The following is a 21,005-nucleotide window of genomic DNA, read 5'->3' as shown; positions in this document are numbered from 1 at the left end:
GGGAGTGAATCAATCGATGGAAGATCTTCTTCTGTCTCTCCTCCTCTCTGTATATCTGACTTTCCAATAAAAATAAAATAAAACCTTAAAAAATCAATAATATTGATAAGTTCTTACACAAAGAAAAAAATACATTATTAATATCAAATATTTAAGTGGAAATACAACTACAGTCTTGGTGAACAACTAAAAAAAGAAATACTGTGACTAACTCTATGCCAACAAATTTAAGAATTTACATAAAATGAGCCATTTCTTGAAAGAAACAATTTTACAAAATTTACAAGAAACACAATCTGAATATGTCTATTCAGTTAAAGAAGCTGAATCAGTAATAAATTACCTTACAAAATGGAAAACACCAAACCCAAATGGGCACTCTGGTAAGTAAAAAAATTCTTACCATTTAAAAAAATAATACCAATTGTCCACAATATTTTTCAGAAAAGCAAATGTTCCTAACTTGTTCTGAGACCACCAGACAATGACAAGCAGAAATGAAATCAAAGATATTCCAAGAAAACTATGGGGCAGTAATTTCCTGAAAATACATGCCAAATCTTCTACCACAAAATATTAATAAGTCAAAAATGTATGAGAAGTGAAGAAGGAATGAAAAGGGGATCACAGAGGATTATTAAGGCAATGTACTACTGTTCCTGACCTTATACATTTATACAAACTGACAGAATGCACAACACCAAGAGGAAACCTTAATGCAAACTGTGGACTTTGGATGATAATGACTTTGGATGAAAAGAGAAAACAGTTTTTAAAAATTGCTTTTAACTATTAGACTTCAATTCTTGTGGGGGGCAAATAAAATGGGAAAATGGAAAGAACAGCACTGAGAAGTAAATTCTGATCATGGAAAATGGGATAGAGAAAGAACAGACATTTCAAAGATTTCATACCATTTTCATACCTTTTTCTTCTATTCTTCATTACCATTCAGATTAGTGACTAGAAAGCAAGTGTGATTTCATGAAAGGCAGCAAACATATAAAAGCCAAAGGCATAGATTGCACAGTTCTACTGTCTGGGTTAGTAAAATTCTTCAATGTTCACTCACTCGCATACTGGACCTCCGCAATTTTTTCCGAACATCTCTTCGAATGTCATTCACAGCCACAGACTCTAACTGTTGGTACCGCTGAATTTCCTGGTTTATGGTTCCTTCGCTTGCACCTAATTTTCTGAATGTAAAATAAATATCCTATTATTATAAACAAGCAACAAAGTGAATAACATTGACTTTCACTTGGCTGCTTTCTAATTCTCTACACTGTCAGGATATAAAACTATCACACATACCAACAAAATCAATCCTAAGTTTAACACTCATATCTAGCAAACTATATTAAAACATATTGCCAAATATTTGAGAAAATGCTCTCTAAACACTGTTTTATCAGAAGTCACTTTGGTAAACTCATAAAAACAACAAACTAAGTGCAAAAAAATGTCTGTACATAAAACTATACATCATAAGAAAGCTTCATGTAAGATTTGCTTCGTCATTTGTTTACCCTGAGAATAAAAGTCAAATTGTAACCTAAGTTAACAGAATCATGTGAGTCACTGTAAGAAAACTGACTAACATGTTCTGGCAACATTTTTCATTTTTGCACAAAATATATATACTCATATTTGTGTAAAGTCCTTGAATACATTTAGAAAAATTCCAAATGTAAAGGTTTAAGATCAGGAAAAATGAGGCATAGCCATCACTTTCTGAGAAGAAAAAAATTTCCAAGTTCAGCAAGAAGAGTAGTTCTTACGTAAGATGTATTGCTTAGTATCATCCAGGAAAAAATTTACTGATGAATTTATGATCTCACGCAATTTGTAAAACTTCTTTGGATATTTGTGATCTCACTGAAATACTAAAAAGTTTGTATTAGGTCAAATAAAGTTTCTTCCACATTCAACATCTCATGATTCCAATATTAAGGAACACTACATTAAAAAAAATTACTATACATACTTAAGGTCATCTATTACTTTGGCCTGTTCATTCAGTTCTCTGATATCCACTAAACGTTTCACAATTTTTCTTCCTCTAAGTTCTCCTGGCTGGCTAGAAGATGCTGCTTGTCTTCGATAATCTACAGTTTCCTAAAAAAGTTGAAAGTGAATTATGTCAATACCACTCTCATTTCATGCAGCAAATTTATACTATTACAAAATTAACACCAGAAATCAAAGTAAGCATGCAATAATCAAAGCCTTCTAGATTAAGCAAAATAATCGCCAATTTACCGCTGATTTAAACCCTTATTTTCATGGAAGGAAACTACTAAATTGCTACCTACATTTCCCCATGAGTGTGCTCTGCATGCTTTCAAGTGGGACTGGCTAGACTTAGGGGAGCCCCACATGTATGAGTCACACAGATACTCTGCAGGAACAGAATAGCGTTGATGTGGGGGCGTCAGGCCTAGGAGGTGATTTACAAGTCGCTGCCCAAAGGTGAGCTTGTGGCCATCTCCACCTACTGTACTTCCATCTGAATTCTAAATAATAAACAGCAATTTAATTGTGAAAAAATGTTTGCAATACAAAACTTTGAAAAATTCAATTATCATAGTGAAAAAAAATTAGCCTGCTATACATTTACTGAATTTTGAGTCCCCCTCTATAGTTTCTTTGACATGCCCAAACCAAATAATTTTTTTTAAACCAAATAAGTTTGCATGAATTATCTGAGCCACAGACAAAATGATCCCCACCCATTCAAGGTACATTAAAGATGGAAATACACATTTTTAATGTATACTATGATTGTGTATATACATTTTTCAAGCTATACATACTTACTGAGTTACTGCTCACTTAAAGTAAAATTCACCCATTTTATATGTACACTCCAGTTTTTTTTTTAACTACATTCACAAACTTGTGTCAACCGTTACCACAGTTTCAGTTGGGAATATTTTCAAAACCCAAAAGAAATCCCACACTTATTAGCAGTCTCTTCCTATTCCTTTTCTTCACACATTCTTCACCCTCCCAACCTCAAACAACCCCTACTCCACTCTGTATCTACAGATTTGCTTGTACTTCACTTTCAATGTCATGACATTAGTTACAGGTTAAGGTACATGTTAAATAACAACCACTGTAAATGCAACTCAATTAAAAGACAGTATTATGAAACACAAACATAGGAAATCACCACTCTCTTCCCTATCTCCAAAAACAGGAACTATATAACACTACAAAAATACCCACTGAATTGATGCATTTACTCAGGATAAAGCCAGCCCTGAAAAGTTCTAACAAAGAGTTTACTTACAGTATGGATAGTGGGAGACATAGTATCAACTTCATCCTCATCTGACAGGTCAGCTATGTTTACTGAATTTAGGTCAGCAATGTCATCTATATCTTCCTCCCCAGTAAGCGTTGTTAGGGTATTGCCCAGAGCATTAAGTCGTTTTCCGATGTTAGGATCCATGTGGACATCAATTCCACACATTTTCCACAATACATTGAGTGTCCAGGTTCCAGCACTACTACTTTCTGTTTAGTAAAAAGAGGTATTTTAGTAAACTCTGAGTACAATAATTTAAATCCTGCACTTAAGTAATGAAATGTTATGTAGGCTGCATACAACAAAAGCCTCTCACAGTAAGATTTGTTGAAAACAGTAGACTATGGATTTACTTTTCCCCACATGTAAAGCATGCATCTAGTTTACTGTACAGTACACCCTTGTTTTTCTGTGAATTATGGATTCCATCATTCCCCCCAAATAAATTTACCCTCCCATGGCTATAGTAATTGTCATAAATTTAGTTCTTTAGCCAGAATTAATCAGATAATTAGTCCTGGTGAAAGTCAAAGCTGGAAAAAGAAGAATCTTTTCTTGGTAGACAAGTTGACACAGGACCAAGAGAATTGTGCTGAAAGTTTTGATCTGGTCCCATTAGTTCCTGGTTCTCTATTCCCCAAGACAATCTTAATTTTAATTGTAACTTATAAGTATCCTTTTAATAAATACCTGTTGGTTAAGCTAATTTGAGTGTGTTGTTATCACCCATAAACAGTCATGTCAAGGAGTTTTTGATTTTGTTTTGTTTTGGTTTTTAAGACATTACTTTTTTTTTGGAAAGGCAGGTTAAGATTTACAGAGAGGAAAAACAGAAAGATCTTCCAGCCTCTTAGTTCACTCCCCCAAAGGCCACATCAGCTAGTGCTGAGCCAATCCAAAGCCAGGAGTGAGGAGCTTCTTCTGGGTCTCCCATGTGGGTGCAGGGTCCCAAGGTGTTTTGTCATCCTCTACTGCTTTCTCAGGCTTTAACCAAGGAGCTGGATGGAAAGTGGAGCGACCAGGACACGTAACAGCACTCATATGCAATTCTGGCACTTTCAACAGGAGGATTTCGTCATTGAGCCATCATGCCAGGTTCATGTCAAGGATTTCTACGTAACATCTCCCAATATGTGTTCATTTCAGTTACTGCCATTTCTTTTTAACATTGCTACTGAACATATCCTACTGAAAAAATACCTCCAAGTGTTTGCTTAACTGTTTTTTCATCCTTTAAATCCCTATTTAAATGCTTATTCTTCTCTTAAGTATTCTCAGATCCAAGCACCTCCCAAATATTTTATAGTGTATCTCGTACACATCAGGCATCTAACTGATAACGAACAAATGTACATTTGCTAATATTACTGCAAAATGATTTCTTAAAAAAATAGTAAACATTAGAAGTAACTTTGTTAAATGACTCTCTGGCATTAAAATGAAGTCAGAATTCTCTCCGACTTCTGAATATGCAGCAAAAGTAACATCTCACAGGTACCTACCAGCTGCTGCTTGTCCTGTGGTCCTTGAACAGACTTCATAGGTGCCATCTGGAACGACACCTGCAGAAAAATCACCAGCAAATGTTTTTGATAAAAAGATAGTTAGACTTTAACATTATACTTTTACTTTTTCCCTAAGATTATCTAAATGCAAACAGTATTACTAGCCTTTCCAGGTTCCAGTTTCTAATTAGCATAAAATGGTCACCATAGTGACATGCTAGATCTGTTTCATATCTCACTTTTATTCCATTGTCTTAACAATTTATAGTGTCAGCTCCACTTTTCTGCACGTGATTCCCTAATCTGAGTGACCACATCTGGCTGGCTCTGAAACTGTAGGCTGCTGTTCACCAATATCCAGGATACTATAACCATTCCTACCATCATGAATGAATGGCATGTGGGCAATGCTAATGATTTTAAGATGATTTTTGATGGGATTTATTTAGGCCTGAGGCATGATTCACCCACTTTCTCTTTTTTTCCAGAGATGGAACACTGTATGAGAAAAAAATATTGACTACTAATGATAGCTATGGTAACTATTTCAGTGCACAAAATCATGAATCTATCCATAGAAATATCTGATTCACTATGAAACATTTATTATCACCTAGTTTTAATGTGGCAATTTCAAAAATGAAGGTAAATTCAACAGTTTTTAAGTATTTTTAAACTCAATAAGCACAGCTTTTTAAAAAAGTAAACAAAGTCTGAAACAAAAAAAGTACAAACTCTAAAGACAGTATTATCTTTCTCAGTAACACTCAACAGAAACAAAACAACAATTTAAACTAAACAGTAGATATGCTTTAAAGGAAATATCCTTTCATAACTCACACTAAATCCTAAATTGTTACCCTAATGTTACTTAAAGTTGGGTTTGGTATTAGTTTTCTGGGTACTTTGTAATTAAACTTCTGATGAAATAAAATGGAGGTAGAAAACTTCTAGGACTTCTCATCCCAAGAAATGAGACAATTTTTTTTAAATCCAATTTTAAAAATGCTTTAAAAATTCATAGAGTATAGATGAATTAATAAAGAATATTAAGATTTCTAGGTGTATAAATGACTCCTGAAAACAATAAGAAGTCAACTGGGATCCTCTTGCAGGGAACATTGTTCCTGAGTCAAGAGATACATGCTGACTCAGCCAGTTTCTAACTGAACAGAAGAGGGAAATATTTCTATTCTGATGATCCAATACTATGAAATAGAACTTGAAATGTTAAACTTCTAGTTTACATAAATATAGATAGATAAAGCAGGTATTTCTTTTCTAGTTATTAACTTGGTTCTTTGAACTCTTCTTACAGATTTCCTGCTCAAAATTTTACTACTTGTCCCTCCCAAAACAACTGGGTAAAGTCATTTTTCAATAGGATAGTATTTTTTAAGACATGCTTTATAATGATTTGCAAATTACAATCCTATTATTCCGATTTCTCTATTTTATACTCATCCTCTTCCCCTGCCCCAAATTCTAAATGGCAGTCAAATGCAAATACAGTTAAGATGTAGTAAAAGCTACAAACTAGTAATTCACCTATTTTATCATTTGGCATTCTTATAACTAAGCCAATAGAACAGTTATCTGCTTCTACTCTCTGATCTTTGCCCATAAAATCCAAATTATAATCTTATTACAAAAGCAAGTTATTAGTACTCTCAAAAATCCAAAATAACTTATTATGACTATGAGTATCAGAATATTAATGTTCTCCAATGTTAGCTGAATATATACTGAAGCATTAGATTATTATTTATTTAAGATTCATGTTTTTAATTTTGAATCACAGGTGTATTTTTTTCTTTACATATTTCCTTTAAGATAAACTGTTAAGGGAATTTTATACTTACTTTGCTTACAAATATTGTACTGAGCATAATAAAATCATGGCAATGTCATATTAATAAAACTCAGATTTAAACTTATTCTTAAGAAATTCCATTTTATTAAGAAAAATAAAAATTTATACTTTTTTCTATTTTTTATTTATTTATTTTTTATTGGAAAGTCAGATATACAGAGAGAAGAGACAGGGAGGAAGATCTTCTGTCCACTGATTCACCACCAAGCGGCCCAATTATTTTTTTTAAGAAACATGCAGGCTATTTCATCAAATAAAAATTGATGAAGGCTGTCTTTAATCTTCTCAGATCTGGCTAACAGACATGAGTATTTTGGCATCAATTCCTCACAGTCACTTGAAATAGTTCAAGGAAATTCTATCAATGAATTGTCTAAGTGTAAAGTATTTGATGAAAACTAGACCATATATCCCAAAATAAGGTGTATTAACAAACTGAATATGTTTAGCTGGAAAAAAAAATCTGGAAAATGGCAGGTTTAAAAGGAAGTCTCAGAAAAAAAAAAAAAAAAAGTGTTTCCAGAAAAGAAGAAAAAAAAAAAAAAGTGTTTCCAGAAAAAAAAAAAAAGTGTTTCCAGAAAAAAAAAAGTGTTTCCAGAAAGAAAAAAAAAAAAAAAAGTGTTTCCAGAAGAAAAAAAAAAAAAAAGGAAGTCTCTGACTAAGCAGGTCCTTAATCTAATAATTGCAATAAGTGCTCTTCCTACAAACTGTGAAAAGAGAATCGCTACTGCTGAAGATGGAGTGACAGTGGAAAAATATAAACCAACAGGCCTTGCTGAATGTCCCATTCTTTACCACCTTTAGCTCCTAATCTCCACCCTAACCCTACTATATTGTCTTTCCCAACAAATCTAATTTAAAACATCCAGGTATGATTACTTCTTTGCATTTTTACTTTCTTTAGAAGGCTTCCGTGTCACATAGAACTTACATCAATTTGGATGCATTTCTCTTATTAATCTGTCTCAAATTATAGGGACTCCAGGACAGAAATTAAAAACTCATAGAAAAACATATTTACTTCCTCATATATTGAAAATAAGAATTTTATATATTTTTTGTTTAAATTTCAGATAATATTGTAAGCTAATGCTTCAATTTTTGGTATAAACATAATGAAAAGTTTTTATTTGTAAATAAACCAAGATAGCAAAGATTTTCTTCAGTGGAAAGGAGGGTAAATTGCATTAAAACAACATTCTTCCTTTTAAAAAGTAACTTATCAGACTGGCTGAGGAATTTTATTTCACAATCTATTAGTTCCTCAATAATAATTTATCTTCATTATCAAAATTAAAAATGACCAATTCTGATATAGCATTTAAGACATCTAATAGACATAAATAAAAATCCTATAAATAGCATATAAACTCAGCTGTGGTTATATCAATCCTTGAGCAACATGAAATTAGAGAAATTCATACATTACACTTTGTATTCCTAAAAATCCAGATGTGTGGATTTGCACATGTTGATTAAGTCTGGAGTTCATGGTCTTGGCTATTTACAGGTGTCATATATATGTTATATATGATGTATTAGATCACATTTATTACTTTCTTAAAGGTACCCATTGAACATAGCTGTTTTCCTCAATCATTCATGATCAATTATTGAAGAAATTGGCAATGAGGAAACCTTCTATTGCAGCAGAAAGCCTGCATGAGCCACTTGTCAAAACTACTAAAGGATGTAGTTTCTCACAAATAAATTTCATTATTTTTTTAAAATCAGAAATAGCTCTTACTTCATAAACTGAAAATTGTCATATATCTGAATGGTTTTATTTTTGGTTTTACAAATGAAGAATTTTCTAAAAATTCAAAACTTAACACAGAAAAATAATCGACACTCACAGGCATTCATCACCAGATCCCCACGGATTTCTGGTTTCCAGTCATCCCACGATGTTTCAAAGCCATCAGCAAAACGGATACAAAAATTTTTGAAATGCCCTTTGCTAACCAGAGACTCCGAAGAGCAGGCAGTGATGAGAGTACTTTCAATGGTGAGTACCAAAGCAGAACCAGTGTCGAGGTCTCCAGTGTGATTGGACTGAAAAATACATTCAAGAGGTAAGAGAGAAGTGATGATGGTTTACCTTTAGAAATCCTCACAGACTAAACATCTGGAAGTCCCATTTGAAAATAGCTTAGAAACATCTTTTAAAAATTCAACTGCTCAAGTCAAACACTAGTCATGTGTGTGTTCAGGGTAACTATCTACTTTTCTAACTCATGCCTGTTTTAACTGTAGGTGTGCTTTCACTAGGACAGTACCTGTGGCGTGTATGTACAGTCTTCCTAAGGCATCATATAATCATGCCATGAGAAATCACGAAATTTTAGTTCCTGACATACCAGCATACTAATGCTGCCCATGATCAACCCCAAGGATTTTCTTATCAGAGACCTGGAAGATAAATTTACTGAGCAATTGGTCATAGATTATTTAAGGTAAACTAACAGTAAAATACAGACCTTTGTATGTGACTGTTGTAACTATCAAATCCTTGCCCTGCCAAGTATTCATAGCATTTTCTCTTTCACACACATGCTCACGCAAATTTGTATTCCTAAAAGTTAGTTCTGAATTAAGAGAAACTTCTCATTTGCTTCTTTGTCCTATTGTACATGGAATTATTAAATAGTATTACAAAAGCATTTTTGTTTCTTTTACACTCCTATACCAAAGATTTCTTTGCTAAAGGAAAACAAAAAGATTCTGAAAGTTGAGTTTCTCATTTATCAAGGTAAAAACTAAGAGTTACCAGATGGATGTCAATCCTGAGCTGTGCCAGAGTGCTTGAGAGAATAGTTTCCTAAGAATCAGATTTAATACATTACAGATGAGCAATTGTTGTAGAAGATCAGTTGTTCTGAAATAACTCAAGAAATAATTTTCTTGAAAAATCTGTTATAACATTCTTTAGGAGTAGAGAATGTCCAGACTACAAGCCATGTATGTCCTGTGAAATCAATTGGTAAGCTACTGCCAAGGCAACTTCAGACAACACTTGAAATTTTAAAAATCCACAGCAGTCTAATTTTTAAGTTAATAATTTTGTATGACCTTTGACTAATGTAGTAAATGGCCACTGAGAGGAGAAATGTCCCATACTCCTGTATACTTAGTAATGAATGGTATCAGTGCTTGCTTCCTAATCTTGGAATACAATCGATCTTACGTACCTGAGCAGTATTTGTAATAGGTAGGCAAATACCAAGATCATTCACAGTGAGTTGTAGGAAGAGAGTCCCAAAGGCCTGTGCAGATGTTTGCTGGATACCAGGTAGCATATCTACTACTTCCTTTGTAGCCATATGAATATCCTTATGTAAAGCCATTCTTTGTTCATTCCAGTTGTCATAGGCAGCCTTATAATTCAGCCAAAACAGCACAGCTTTTGTGAATTAAGCAAGACAGAAAGAAAATTAAAATCAATGCTGCAAACAGTTTACTATAACAAGTAGTTATAAAATTTCATTAATAAAAATTACATCATAAAACTTTAGCATTAAAATTAGAAAGGATCTAAGGAACAACCATTAATGCTTTTATTGACAAATGAAAAAAATAAAGGCAAATGCATAATGGTAGAAATGAAAAAAATCCAGATCCATGGATTCATTCAACAAACTATTTGTGAAAGGCTATTTCTACACTAGATACTGGGCTGGAACAACAAATGAACTGAGACATGGTCACTGATCTTGTCTGTACAGTTTACTGCTACTATGTAAAAAAAAAAAATTAAGATTTACTTTTATTGGAAAGACAGATTTACAAAGAAGGAGAGACAAACACTGTTCACTGGTTCACTCCCCAAATGGTCACAATGGCTGGAGTTGAGTCAATCCAAAACCAGGAGCCAGGAACTTTCTCCTGGTCTCCCACATGACTGCAGGGTCCCAAGGGCTTGGGCTATTATCTGCTGCCCTCCCCGGCCACAAGCAGGGAACTAGACAGAAGTAGAGCAGCTGGGACACAAGCCAAGGCTCATATGGGATGACAGCACTTGCAGGGGAAATGTTAGCTCATGTTTCAAACCATGGTGCTGGTCCTTACTTTGTAAAATTCTTGAAGAACATGTATGGAATACATATTAAGAGGCATTGACTTAGAAAGATAGGTCAAAGAATTAAGGGTTCAACAAGGAAGAAACCTTAAGGAAAACCTTCATTTCATAGTGTTACATAGGGAGAGGAGACTAACAGCAGAAAAAGATGTGAACTCAGATGGGGCTGGTCATGTGGTACATCAAGTTGAGCCACTGTTTACAGTGACTGGAGTACTTCTTTGCTTTCCATTCAGCTTCCTAAAAACGTACCTGGGAAGGCAGTAGAGAATGTCCCTAGTACTTCAGGCCATGCTATCAATATATAGACTAGGATGGAGTTCCTGACTCCTGGTGTTAACCTGCCTGGCCCAGACCAGGTTATTGTGGTTATCTGGGCAGTGAATCAGAAGATGGAAGAACTCTTATCCTCTCTTTCTCTGTTACTTTCAAAAGGAAGTAGGAAGAACAGCAAGTAATGTGTCATGGACACCAAGAGTGGAAAATACTTTAAGGAGAGGCTGGCGTTTTGGTACAGAGGCTTAGGGCACTGATGTGATCGACACATCCCATATCAACACTGGTTCAAGTTCCAGCTTCTTTAATTCCAATCCAGTTTCACATTAATGTGCCTAAGAATGCAACAGAGGCAGGCCTGATCATGTTATGGAAGACCTGGGAGGAGTTCCAGGTTCCTGATTTCAGCTATTTTACCATATGGGAAATGAACCACAGAACACGTGTGTGTGTGTGTATAATTCCCACAATTTTATTAAAAAATATTTTAAGGAAATGTTGAGAGATACAATGAGAGCTAAATACAGGATTTTAAAAAATAAAATGTTATCTGTAGCAGTGCAAAAGGGCAGTTTTCCAGCAGATCTTACCACAGTCCTATGACTACCATTAGCTGCATTCTTAAATGGCTTCAGAAAGGGTTCATGCCTCTAAAACACAATTCAAACATATTTGCCCAATCTGCACAATTAAACCCTGTCTACCTGCTATGTTTTCTTTCCTATTTTCTTTATGAAAGAGGCTGCTATGCTTTGAGACTTCTGTGCTTATATCTTCATAGATCAATTCATACTCTTCCATTTGACAGAAAAAAAGTTACTTCATGTTAAGGACTGCAGTAAGCCCCAAGACACAAGACAAGAGCAACGTGCATATATTTGTGTCCCTGATCAACTACTAACTCAAAGTTAAAATTGAAGTTTCTCCTCTAAGATGCATAGGCATTTTTAAGGACTCATTTATGTCATAGAACTCATTTCTCTAACTAGACTTTGTATTCTATAGTTGGTTTCTTTCCCATTGGACTAAGAGTTTCCTGAGGACAGTTTCCTCTGGTCCATCTTATATTATGCTCTTATTCTATACAATATACAATAAATATTTTTTTAAAAACAAATGAATAAATACATCAAAACACAAAGGAATGTAACTGCTATCTAAAACAAAGAACTTGACATCACAAAAAAGGTGTGAATCAGATACTCGTGTATTAAGGTAGAAAGCAAAAGAACTTTCAAATGTAACTGAAAGGAATGAAGAAGAGACTAAAAATGGTCAAATTTCAAGATTTAGGAAACATTTAGCTGTCAGATATTTTAACCAGTATGTGGAAGATGTTTTTAAAATAGCATTACCAAAACATTTCTAGTTTCTAGAAAACAGAAATTATTGAATTTATCATACCTCTATCAAAGGCCACAGGCTGTGCATAAACAATTGGTCTATTCAAGGTAATAAGCACGGCCTCTCGATCCGAGGAACCACTGATTTCTTCTCGGAGGGCATTTCTTAATCCAATTCTGGTTTTAAAATATGCAACTTGATGAAAATCAGAACCAGCTTCTTCATAAACCTAAAAGAAAATGTGAAGGTTAAAAAACCAAATGAAAGAAAATTTCTTTTTAATAAGAATTTCAGAGAGAGAGAGAGATCTTGCACCTGCTGGTTCATCACTCAAACAGCCACAATGGACAGGGTTGGATCATGTCTAAGTCAGAATCCATAAACTTCATGGAGGTCTCCTATGTGGGTGGCAGGGGCCCAAACATGTGGGTCATCCTCGATTGCTTTCCCAGGCACACTAGCAGGGAGCTGAATCAGAAGTGGAGAGCCAGGATATAAACTGGCACCTATACAGTGTTTTGGCATCACAGACATTAGCCCAACTTACTGTACCACAAAGCCCCCAAAACATTAAAAGACAACAACAAAACAAACCCGTTGTAGCATTTTCATCAAAAGGACAACAGTACATTTTTCTCAATTTAAATTGCTTATGAAATAGTTTTTGCACTCAGTACCAGAAATACTTATTCTATATGAATTGTCCTATAAAAGGTAAATACAAAGTCACAAATAAAACTAATACAAAAGCTCGGATGGGGACTAGCATTGTGGCACAGTGATTAGCCAGTTAGAGTACCAGCATCCGATTCTAGAGCACTGATTCAATCCCAGCTTCCTACTAATGTGTCTGTGTAAGAAATGAACTAGGGCCCAAGCACTTGCTACTCAGATAGGAAAACTGGATAGATTTCTAACCTTCTGACCTTGGTCAGAACTAATCCTGGACAGTAGCCATTTGCTGAAGACCCCAGCAGATAGAAGGAAATCTTCCTTTCTTTCCTCTGACACTCTGCCTTTCAAATAAATTATTTTTTTCTTTTTTTAAAAGTTCAGAATGGCCCTCTACATTGGTTCATTGGCTAAATCCTTGCCTTGCGTGCACTAGGATCCCATATGGGCACCAATTCGTGTCCTGGCTGCTATACTTCCCATCCAGCTCCCTGCTTGTGGTGGGAAAGAAGGCAGAGGATGGCTCAAAACCTTGGGACCCTGCGCTCTTTTGGGAAGCCCAGAAGCATCTCCTGGCTCCTGGCTTCCAATCAGTTCAGCTCTGCCTTCAGAGTCACTTGGGGAGTGAACCAGTGGCTGGAAGATATTTCTGTCTCTCCTCTCTGTAAATCTGCTTTTCCATTAAAAGTAAAAATAAATCTTAAAAAAAAGAAAAGAAAACCTAAGATGACGTTCACAATCTGCAATGCAATGCCAGAGTTTAGTCCTCTTCCCAAAGTGTGGACCCTTAAAAAAATTACTTTGCGCTCGAGAGATAAGCAATTTTTGTTCATTTTTTTCCCCACCTACTCTTTGAAACTAGTAATTCAATGTTGAAACTGATTGGCACTCTTTTAATTACTACAATAATTTTTATAAAACAGAAATAACAAAATCTCCAATGAGCTATCAAAGTTACTTTTTGTAAATCAGAGAAAAAGTATTGATTGCTTTACAAAACTATAAATTTAACATTAATATTTGCAAAACCTAACATTCTACAGTGAGGATGTCATAACTACTGCTAGTTCAAAGCGCTGAAATAAAAATACATAAGGAACTTTTTCAAATTACAAGCAAATTTTTACATAGATAACAGGTAAATTTCATGCAATTTATTCTTCTAACCATATGATGAAACAATATTCAATGAAATGTCAAGGTAAAATTGTAAAGGCCTTCTTTAGAAACTTAAATAATTTTCCAAATACTACAGAAAAAAAATTGATTGTGAAATTTAAAAGCTACAGTTCTATTATCAAAATATTCTGTATTCACCTGATGTTTGACAATTTGTCCTAATGCCAGATTTAAATCTACCTGGCATTTTCCAAACAGTTTGAGGTAGCTGCTACTTCCTGGTGAAGCTTTGGTCTGAAGTCGATTGGAAAGTTCTAATTCAATCAAACCAGTTTCAAATCTCACAGCTCTCATTGATGGAGTTGTGGCTGTTACTTGAATGCCCTAGCAGATTATACATTAGGAGAAAGAAAAAGACTTTTAAATCAACAATGTACACATATTGAAATGAAATCTTTCAACATATAAACATGATGTTTTAAAACATGTACAGGATATGTAGTAAAGAGCTCATAAAACTGCCAGCATTCTGATTTCTCATGGTTAACAAGGCATTTTTGACAATAAGACTTCATTTCAGTCTTATCTATATATTTAGAGTGTTCATTGGTTAAATACATTAAACAAATATTTGGCAAGAATTCCTTTTAAGAGCACTAATATAACTACTGGAAATATTCAGGTTCTTATACATATATTACTACTCAAAAAGTACATGTAATATTTACTTATGAGTAAACTATAAGAGCAACAAATAAGAATAAAAAACAAAATACTCACCAAAACATTAATCAAGTAAATTGTTACAATGGTGAAACAAATTACAGTATTTAATAACATGAAATTGGTCTTTATTATGACTTCTGACATGATTATCATATATCAACTAGTTCGAAAAACACCTTTGAAGTAACACTGTCATTTAAAAGTTACCTTGAACTGCAAGTTCAGGGAATAAAGGAGAATTTTAGGCTTATCTCCATCTGCTGTTCCATCATGTTCATTCCAGAGAGGAATGGGCTGCTCTCCACCTAAAAGTAAACAAGTCAGGGTGAGGGTAATGTTGTTAAAAGAGAAACAAACATACAGACAGCTCCTTTGTGCAATGGAAAAGTTCTAGACAACAGATACTCTTATCAGTGCTAGTAATCATATCTTTAACAGAGGTCACCAGCCACAATCAGTGGCTATTCTGGTTTCATAGTTACTTCAACAGTCAAGGAGAAATGGCCCAGGGAACATACCATGCCAGTAAACAATTTCATACAGAATCAACGTTTTTTACCCTAATTCACATCTCTTAATATATTATCTCATGATTTAAAAGTCAAGTATTTTTAATCAAATATCTGGACAAAATGTAAAACAGTGATCAAGAAATTCAATTAACCTGCTCTTGAGACATAGCAAAAATAAACATCACCACAGATGATTTAGCATATAGATGGTATATAGCCACCATATAGAGCAGAAAAAGGTTTGCAATCTTAATAGCTGCCTAACCCTTTGTTCCTAAATAAGTTGGATTAATCTGAATAACTTACTTAAGCTTTCTTGCTTCCTTTATTTATTTGAGTTGAGCAGTAAAGAAGCTTTGAAAATGTTTACACTACACATGACTAAAATAATTAGCAAACACTTCACAGGTGGATAGGCCAGAAAAAGAACACATAACTTCCGAAGACTTACCTAACAGTTATATATAAACGATCAGTACTCATCCTGTAGCTCACTAATGAGAATAAAAACCTGCACCTGCACTAAAGGACGCCAGATTATCTTACCAGAAACTTTCTGTATTACTTCATTAACTTCCTTCATGAACACTTTCTGCACAAATACCAAGTGGTTCAGAAGATCAGTTGTGAGATTATGTTCAAAGGAGCCAACCTGACCAAACAAAGCCAAAGTTTTATATTAACACTACTGACTAAATCATAGTTTTATCCCTTTTTGCTCATAAAATTCATCTATAACTCTGAGGGAATAATTATATACAATTTGAACACAACTTATTGTAGAATGTGTAACAGATTCTGTAACACTTCCAAGACAGACACCTATACGAACTAAACCATACTCCCCCAACTAGTTCCTCTTTGGAATAACAGAAATCAATAAAGTATAAGAAATACTTTGAAAATTACGTAGCCAGCTAACTTCAAAGTTGGAATTTTGTCTATTGTTAACATTTATTTTAATGGCCACTTTTATGGACTCAAAAAACAAGCAAGTACCACTGTAAGTGAAAATAAATTTATCCATTTATTAAAATATTTATTGACCTTATAGTCCATGTACTTCAGTTCTTTAATAAGCTTGCAGCTGCCAGCATTAGCTCAATGGGCATTAGCAGGGTGAATCAACAGATGATTTCCCTGGCTGGCAAATAAGCAAAAATTTAAAAAATCAAAAGACTACATTACAAAACTCTAAAACAGCGCCAACTCTAAATAAAACAATCAAGACAGACATGCAGACCTGGGATTATATAGAATTCTTCTACAAAATTAAATGTTTCAACGTATTGCCTTAAAGGTTTAGAGTATTACATATTTTAGTATACTTAGATCTTGAAGACTTAAAAAGAAAGAAAATATAAAAATACACTTACTTCTGCCACACAACGCAGATAATTTCCTTGTAAATAGTATCCTTGTTTAGAAGGCAGTTCATCGATACTCCACACTTGATCTGAATAGCTATCATGTTCTTCCATAATGTATTTTCCTGACATAGTAACAGGTGGAAGGTTAAGGCTAGCAGAAGGAGGAATAGTTGACAAATCTGTGGCAGAAACTTTTGAAGTAAAACGCAATCTGTGATTTGGCAGCTCAAATGTAAATCTTGTCTGTGCACCTGTAAGAAAATTCACTGAATAGGTCAGCACTCATCCTTACTTTGACAAAAAAATGACTAAATTAAAATATATGGATATCTTAGAATTGATCTTGAAATATATGAAAATCTATTTTTAAACTGGTGATATATCTCCTATTTTTAAATATACATATTATGACTGAAGAGTTAGTCAGCAGGGTTTATTAACTTTGCACATAAAGAGTAAGCCTAAAGATGTATATTAAGACTATTACTGTTCAACAACCTCTTACATGCTAAAAATCCACATTCTTTATTTCATAGATGGCAGAATAGAAAAAAGTTATTGGTATTAAGGAGTTAGAAAAAGAGAAATACATCAAATTTTAAAAATCGGGAGATTTATTCATAGAAAATAGCTGACAGTTACAACATGTCTCCTAGTCCTGATAAACTGCAAGAGGAAATGGTAAAAATCGTCAAATACAACTACAGTCACGGAAAACATTCATAAATGTAAAGATACACATCTCTGACCTTAACCATAATTACTAATGCTATTGTATATCACATAAAGATATGTTATTTATTTTATTGTTGACTGTAAACACTTCACTTCTAATGAAACAGCTGTTCAAATAAATATAAATGTACAGTCAATACTAATACTCAGCCCATATTTCTCCAACTGTGTACAAGGAAAGGAAGAATAGCAGAAGGGTCACAGAAACATAGAAGTTATTATCTTACATAAATTATCCCAAACTTGCACTAAGTGCACTCAATGTGAAAATCAAGCTATTTTGACTATGAGACTATAAAAAGTACAGATTCATTTACTCAAGTTTAAATTACAGAAATGACCTCAAAGCTTTCAAAAATTTATTTAATTTTTATTTATTTGAAAGGCCTTCAACAGCCAGCACTTAGCTAGGTTGAAACCAGGAGCCCAGACCTACAACTGGGAACTTCTATTTGATTGGCCTAACTGAACCACTGTACTCAAGTACTCAAGCAGTGATTTGAGCCATCACTGTAGCTGGAAGCCAGGAAGAAGCAGAACAAGGACATAATCTAGGAACTCTTGATTTGGGATATAGGTATATTAACAGATAAACCAAATGCCTACCCCAGCTGAAACATTTCCAAGTGTTCAAAACAAGGTCCACACTGCCCATTCAAAAAGATGCATTGGTATTTGCAAGACTGGAGAATATTACTTTTGAAATATAAAGGTTGTGATCAAAGTAATTTAGATTTTCATCTAATATCTATAAAACCAAATTCATATTTTCATCAGAATATTACTAATTTGTGAAACAAATTATTAGTTTTAAGAGAATCAATTCAAAATTCAACCTTACCTGTCATTCCATGACTTCTCATTCTTCCCATCTTGTATTCTGCTTTTAGAGATGGTAATAGCGCCGCTCCAATGGCTATGCCATCTAACATGGCACTGAATTTAAGAACAATAGGTTTCTTTTCTAGACCTTCTGGTAGCTGAGGAAATTCATTTGTTTCAATAGGAGTTTGATTAACGCTTGTTGGAGTTTTCTCAGAAGGTAGTGGAGTTGCAATATCTTCTTTAACAGGCTGTGGGCTATAAACCCCCCAAAAATTTAGAAAAAAGTCTGAATAACTTTATTATATAAGATTTTAAGGTTTCTCGGTGAAAAACAGCAATCACATTGTGCAAACAGATATTTTCTTCCCAGTATCAGATCATAGTAAAACTTTCCAAAGAAAGCTATTAAGCAGATACATTCTAAAAAAGTAGATACTCAGAATTAGTAACAACTTCAACTCCTGAATGTTATACTGCCAACACATTTGTATCATTAATGTGAAAGATTCTAAATTTTATGGCATGCATGATGAAGTCTACTGCTGAGTACAGTACTGCAATGTTACTCTAATGGAATGTTATTGTTACTAATATTACTATCACTATTAATAACCAACAATGAAAGTAATTATTTGAGAGCCAGGTACTGTTCCCAGTGTCTTAGATGTTTTGTTTTCTATGTATCATACAGAATCCTTAGAGTAGGTATTATTATCTCCATTTTGCAAATGAGAAAGTATAGCTACAAAGTAATGAAACCAGGATTGGAACACAACTTGGCTTTAGTGGGTGACTTGTGAACTACCATATCCCTCTGACAAAAAGGTATAAAAAAGAATTCCATGCCATATTTTGAACCTAGGTTTAACATATACAATCTAGATTCCATATTCCATTCACAGGATGAGAATATTTGAATTTTTACTTCTTAGTCAATTTCAGCCATATTAGTACATCATGGCTAAAGAGCTAGATAGAATGGGAAAAAATCACTGCTTTTGTACATCATCAGAAGGCATATTAATGTATTTCCACTCTGTAAAATGGGGAAAAGAAATATGGTCATGTTTTTACATTTCACATGTTTTTATATTTTGTTATCAAAACGTTTTAAATACCTAATAATTTACTATAATTTTTATTTAGTGGTGGCTTTCAGAGGCCAGGAATAAGGCCCAGCAATGCAGAAATGACAAAAAAGGCAATATGAGGAATAAAGGCTATAGGAAATAAGGGGAAATGTACGAAACTTTGATTGCCTTTTAAAATATTTAAATGGCATTGTCAAATCCTTTTCTGAATCATAAACAATTTCATATAGATTATAACACAAAACCATTCATGGAATAAAAACGAATATCGTGATTTTTTTTAAACCTATGCAGTTTATAAATTTCAATGAATTTAAAAGAAACAAGGATTGACTAGAGTTCATCAGTTCTACTGGTACCTATTTCGATGCCCTCAGATCTTTAGCATTCATCTATTCTCATTTTGGGAAAATGACACAACAACAATTTCATGTCTGACATGGTATTGTAATAATATTTACACATCCCATTCATTGTCCATAATGGCCAGGACTACGAAGTAATCCTGCATTTTCTCCAAGTTTTGTTGATGTAGCAAAGAACACCCTTAGGTATTGTACATAATCATAAAATATCAACAAATGGAAAGCTTACGCTGTGGAAGGCTGCCTGATGAGGTCTGAGATTTGTTTAGACAGTTGGTGAGAACTCCGAACCATCATGCTATGTAAGGTGGCAGGGTGCTGAGGAATATTGATGCTGATAGCTCCTACTTTGAACACAGCAGCGTTGTTTGTTTTCAACCCTCTCTGAGCACTGTAGAGGGCCTGGGATTTGGCAATACTACATTTCACTACCGTTCTATCAACAGAAAAAGAGGACTGTTAGCATACAGAACATAAAAAAAGTTTTGAAAAGAATTAAAAATGAGATACTCTGTCAAATCATTTAATGAGCTAGGATGACAAGATTTTTTCATGTGTTTGAATCGTACACAGAAACATATTCTAAAACTGTTAAAATATTTATGGGCCCGGTGAGATAGCCAAGTGGCTAAACTCCTTGCCTTGCATGCAGCAGGGTCCTCTATGGATGTCAGTTCGTGTCCCCACTGCTCAACTTCCCTTCCAGCTCCCTGCCTATAGCCTGGGAAAGCAGTCAACAATGGCCCAAAGTCATTGTGTGTGTCTCACATTTAGAACTCTTTCCTTTTCCAGCATATTCTAGAGATCTGTACAACTACTAAGAGGGACATGCACTGGATACAAAAAGAAGAAAATGCTCATGCTATTTCAAAGATCTAGGAGTTAAAGAAATCACTCTAATAACTACTGTGTTAAAAGAAAGTGACCTCTAGCCCTTGACCCTTAAGGCACACTAATCAAATATGCAATGATCATCAAAAGTAAAAAAATGTTAAAAAACAAAACAAACAAAAAAAGACTTGGAAAAGCCGGCCCTGCCTTTAAGGTCCTCTTGCCTGGACTCAAGAAATGGGAGAAAACTGGTGCAGGTCTTTGAACAGGCATGGTCCCTGGAAGTGAGACTCACAGGGCACTTGGAGGTCTTCTGAACCACAGTTAATGAACATTGTCTTCAGTTTTCTTGGTTACTTGCCATGAA

General features: G+C 34.2%; 1 protein-coding gene across 3 annotated transcripts in view; it reads right to left on the bottom strand.

Annotated features, from left to right (window-relative positions):
- Nucleotides 1-21,005, bottom strand: part of KIAA1109 (KIAA1109 ortholog) — a 182,002-nt gene that overhangs the window by 48,867 nt on the left and 112,130 nt on the right. For 2 of the 3 annotated variants that reach the window (XM_040967357.1, XM_040967358.1), the window contains exons 50-62: nt 20,037-20,243; nt 18,368-18,606; nt 16,798-17,042; nt 15,968-16,073; nt 15,117-15,214; nt 14,382-14,567; nt 12,453-12,621; nt 9,886-10,097; nt 8,551-8,749; nt 4,819-4,878; nt 3,299-3,525; nt 1,988-2,118; nt 1,073-1,196 (exon numbers count right to left, since the gene is read on the bottom strand). In XM_040967357.1, the coding sequence (XP_040823291.1) occupies nt 1,073-1,196; nt 1,988-2,118; nt 3,299-3,525; nt 4,819-4,878; nt 8,551-8,749; nt 9,886-10,097; nt 12,453-12,621; nt 14,382-14,567; nt 15,117-15,214; nt 15,968-16,073; nt 16,798-17,042; nt 18,368-18,606; nt 20,037-20,243 (2,203 nt within the window). Of the gene's footprint in view, nt 1-1,072; nt 1,197-1,987; nt 2,119-2,315; nt 2,517-3,298; nt 3,526-4,818; nt 4,879-8,550; nt 8,750-9,885; nt 10,098-12,452; nt 12,622-14,381; nt 14,568-15,116; nt 15,215-15,967; nt 16,074-16,797; nt 17,043-18,367; nt 18,607-20,036; nt 20,244-21,005 lie in introns of all 3 variants that reach the window. The other variant, XM_040967356.1, reaches the window with a different exon arrangement.

The sequence above is a fragment of the Ochotona curzoniae genome, unplaced genomic scaffold (genome assembly GCF_017591425.1).
Source record: "Ochotona curzoniae isolate NIBS_2020 unplaced genomic scaffold, NIBS_Ocur_1.0 scaffold_4506, whole genome shotgun sequence".
NCBI classification, from domain to species: domain Eukaryota; kingdom Metazoa; phylum Chordata; class Mammalia; order Lagomorpha; family Ochotonidae; genus Ochotona; species Ochotona curzoniae.
The sequence above is the reverse complement of the archived record's forward strand: the minus strand, read 5'-3'. Positions and strand labels throughout refer to the sequence as shown.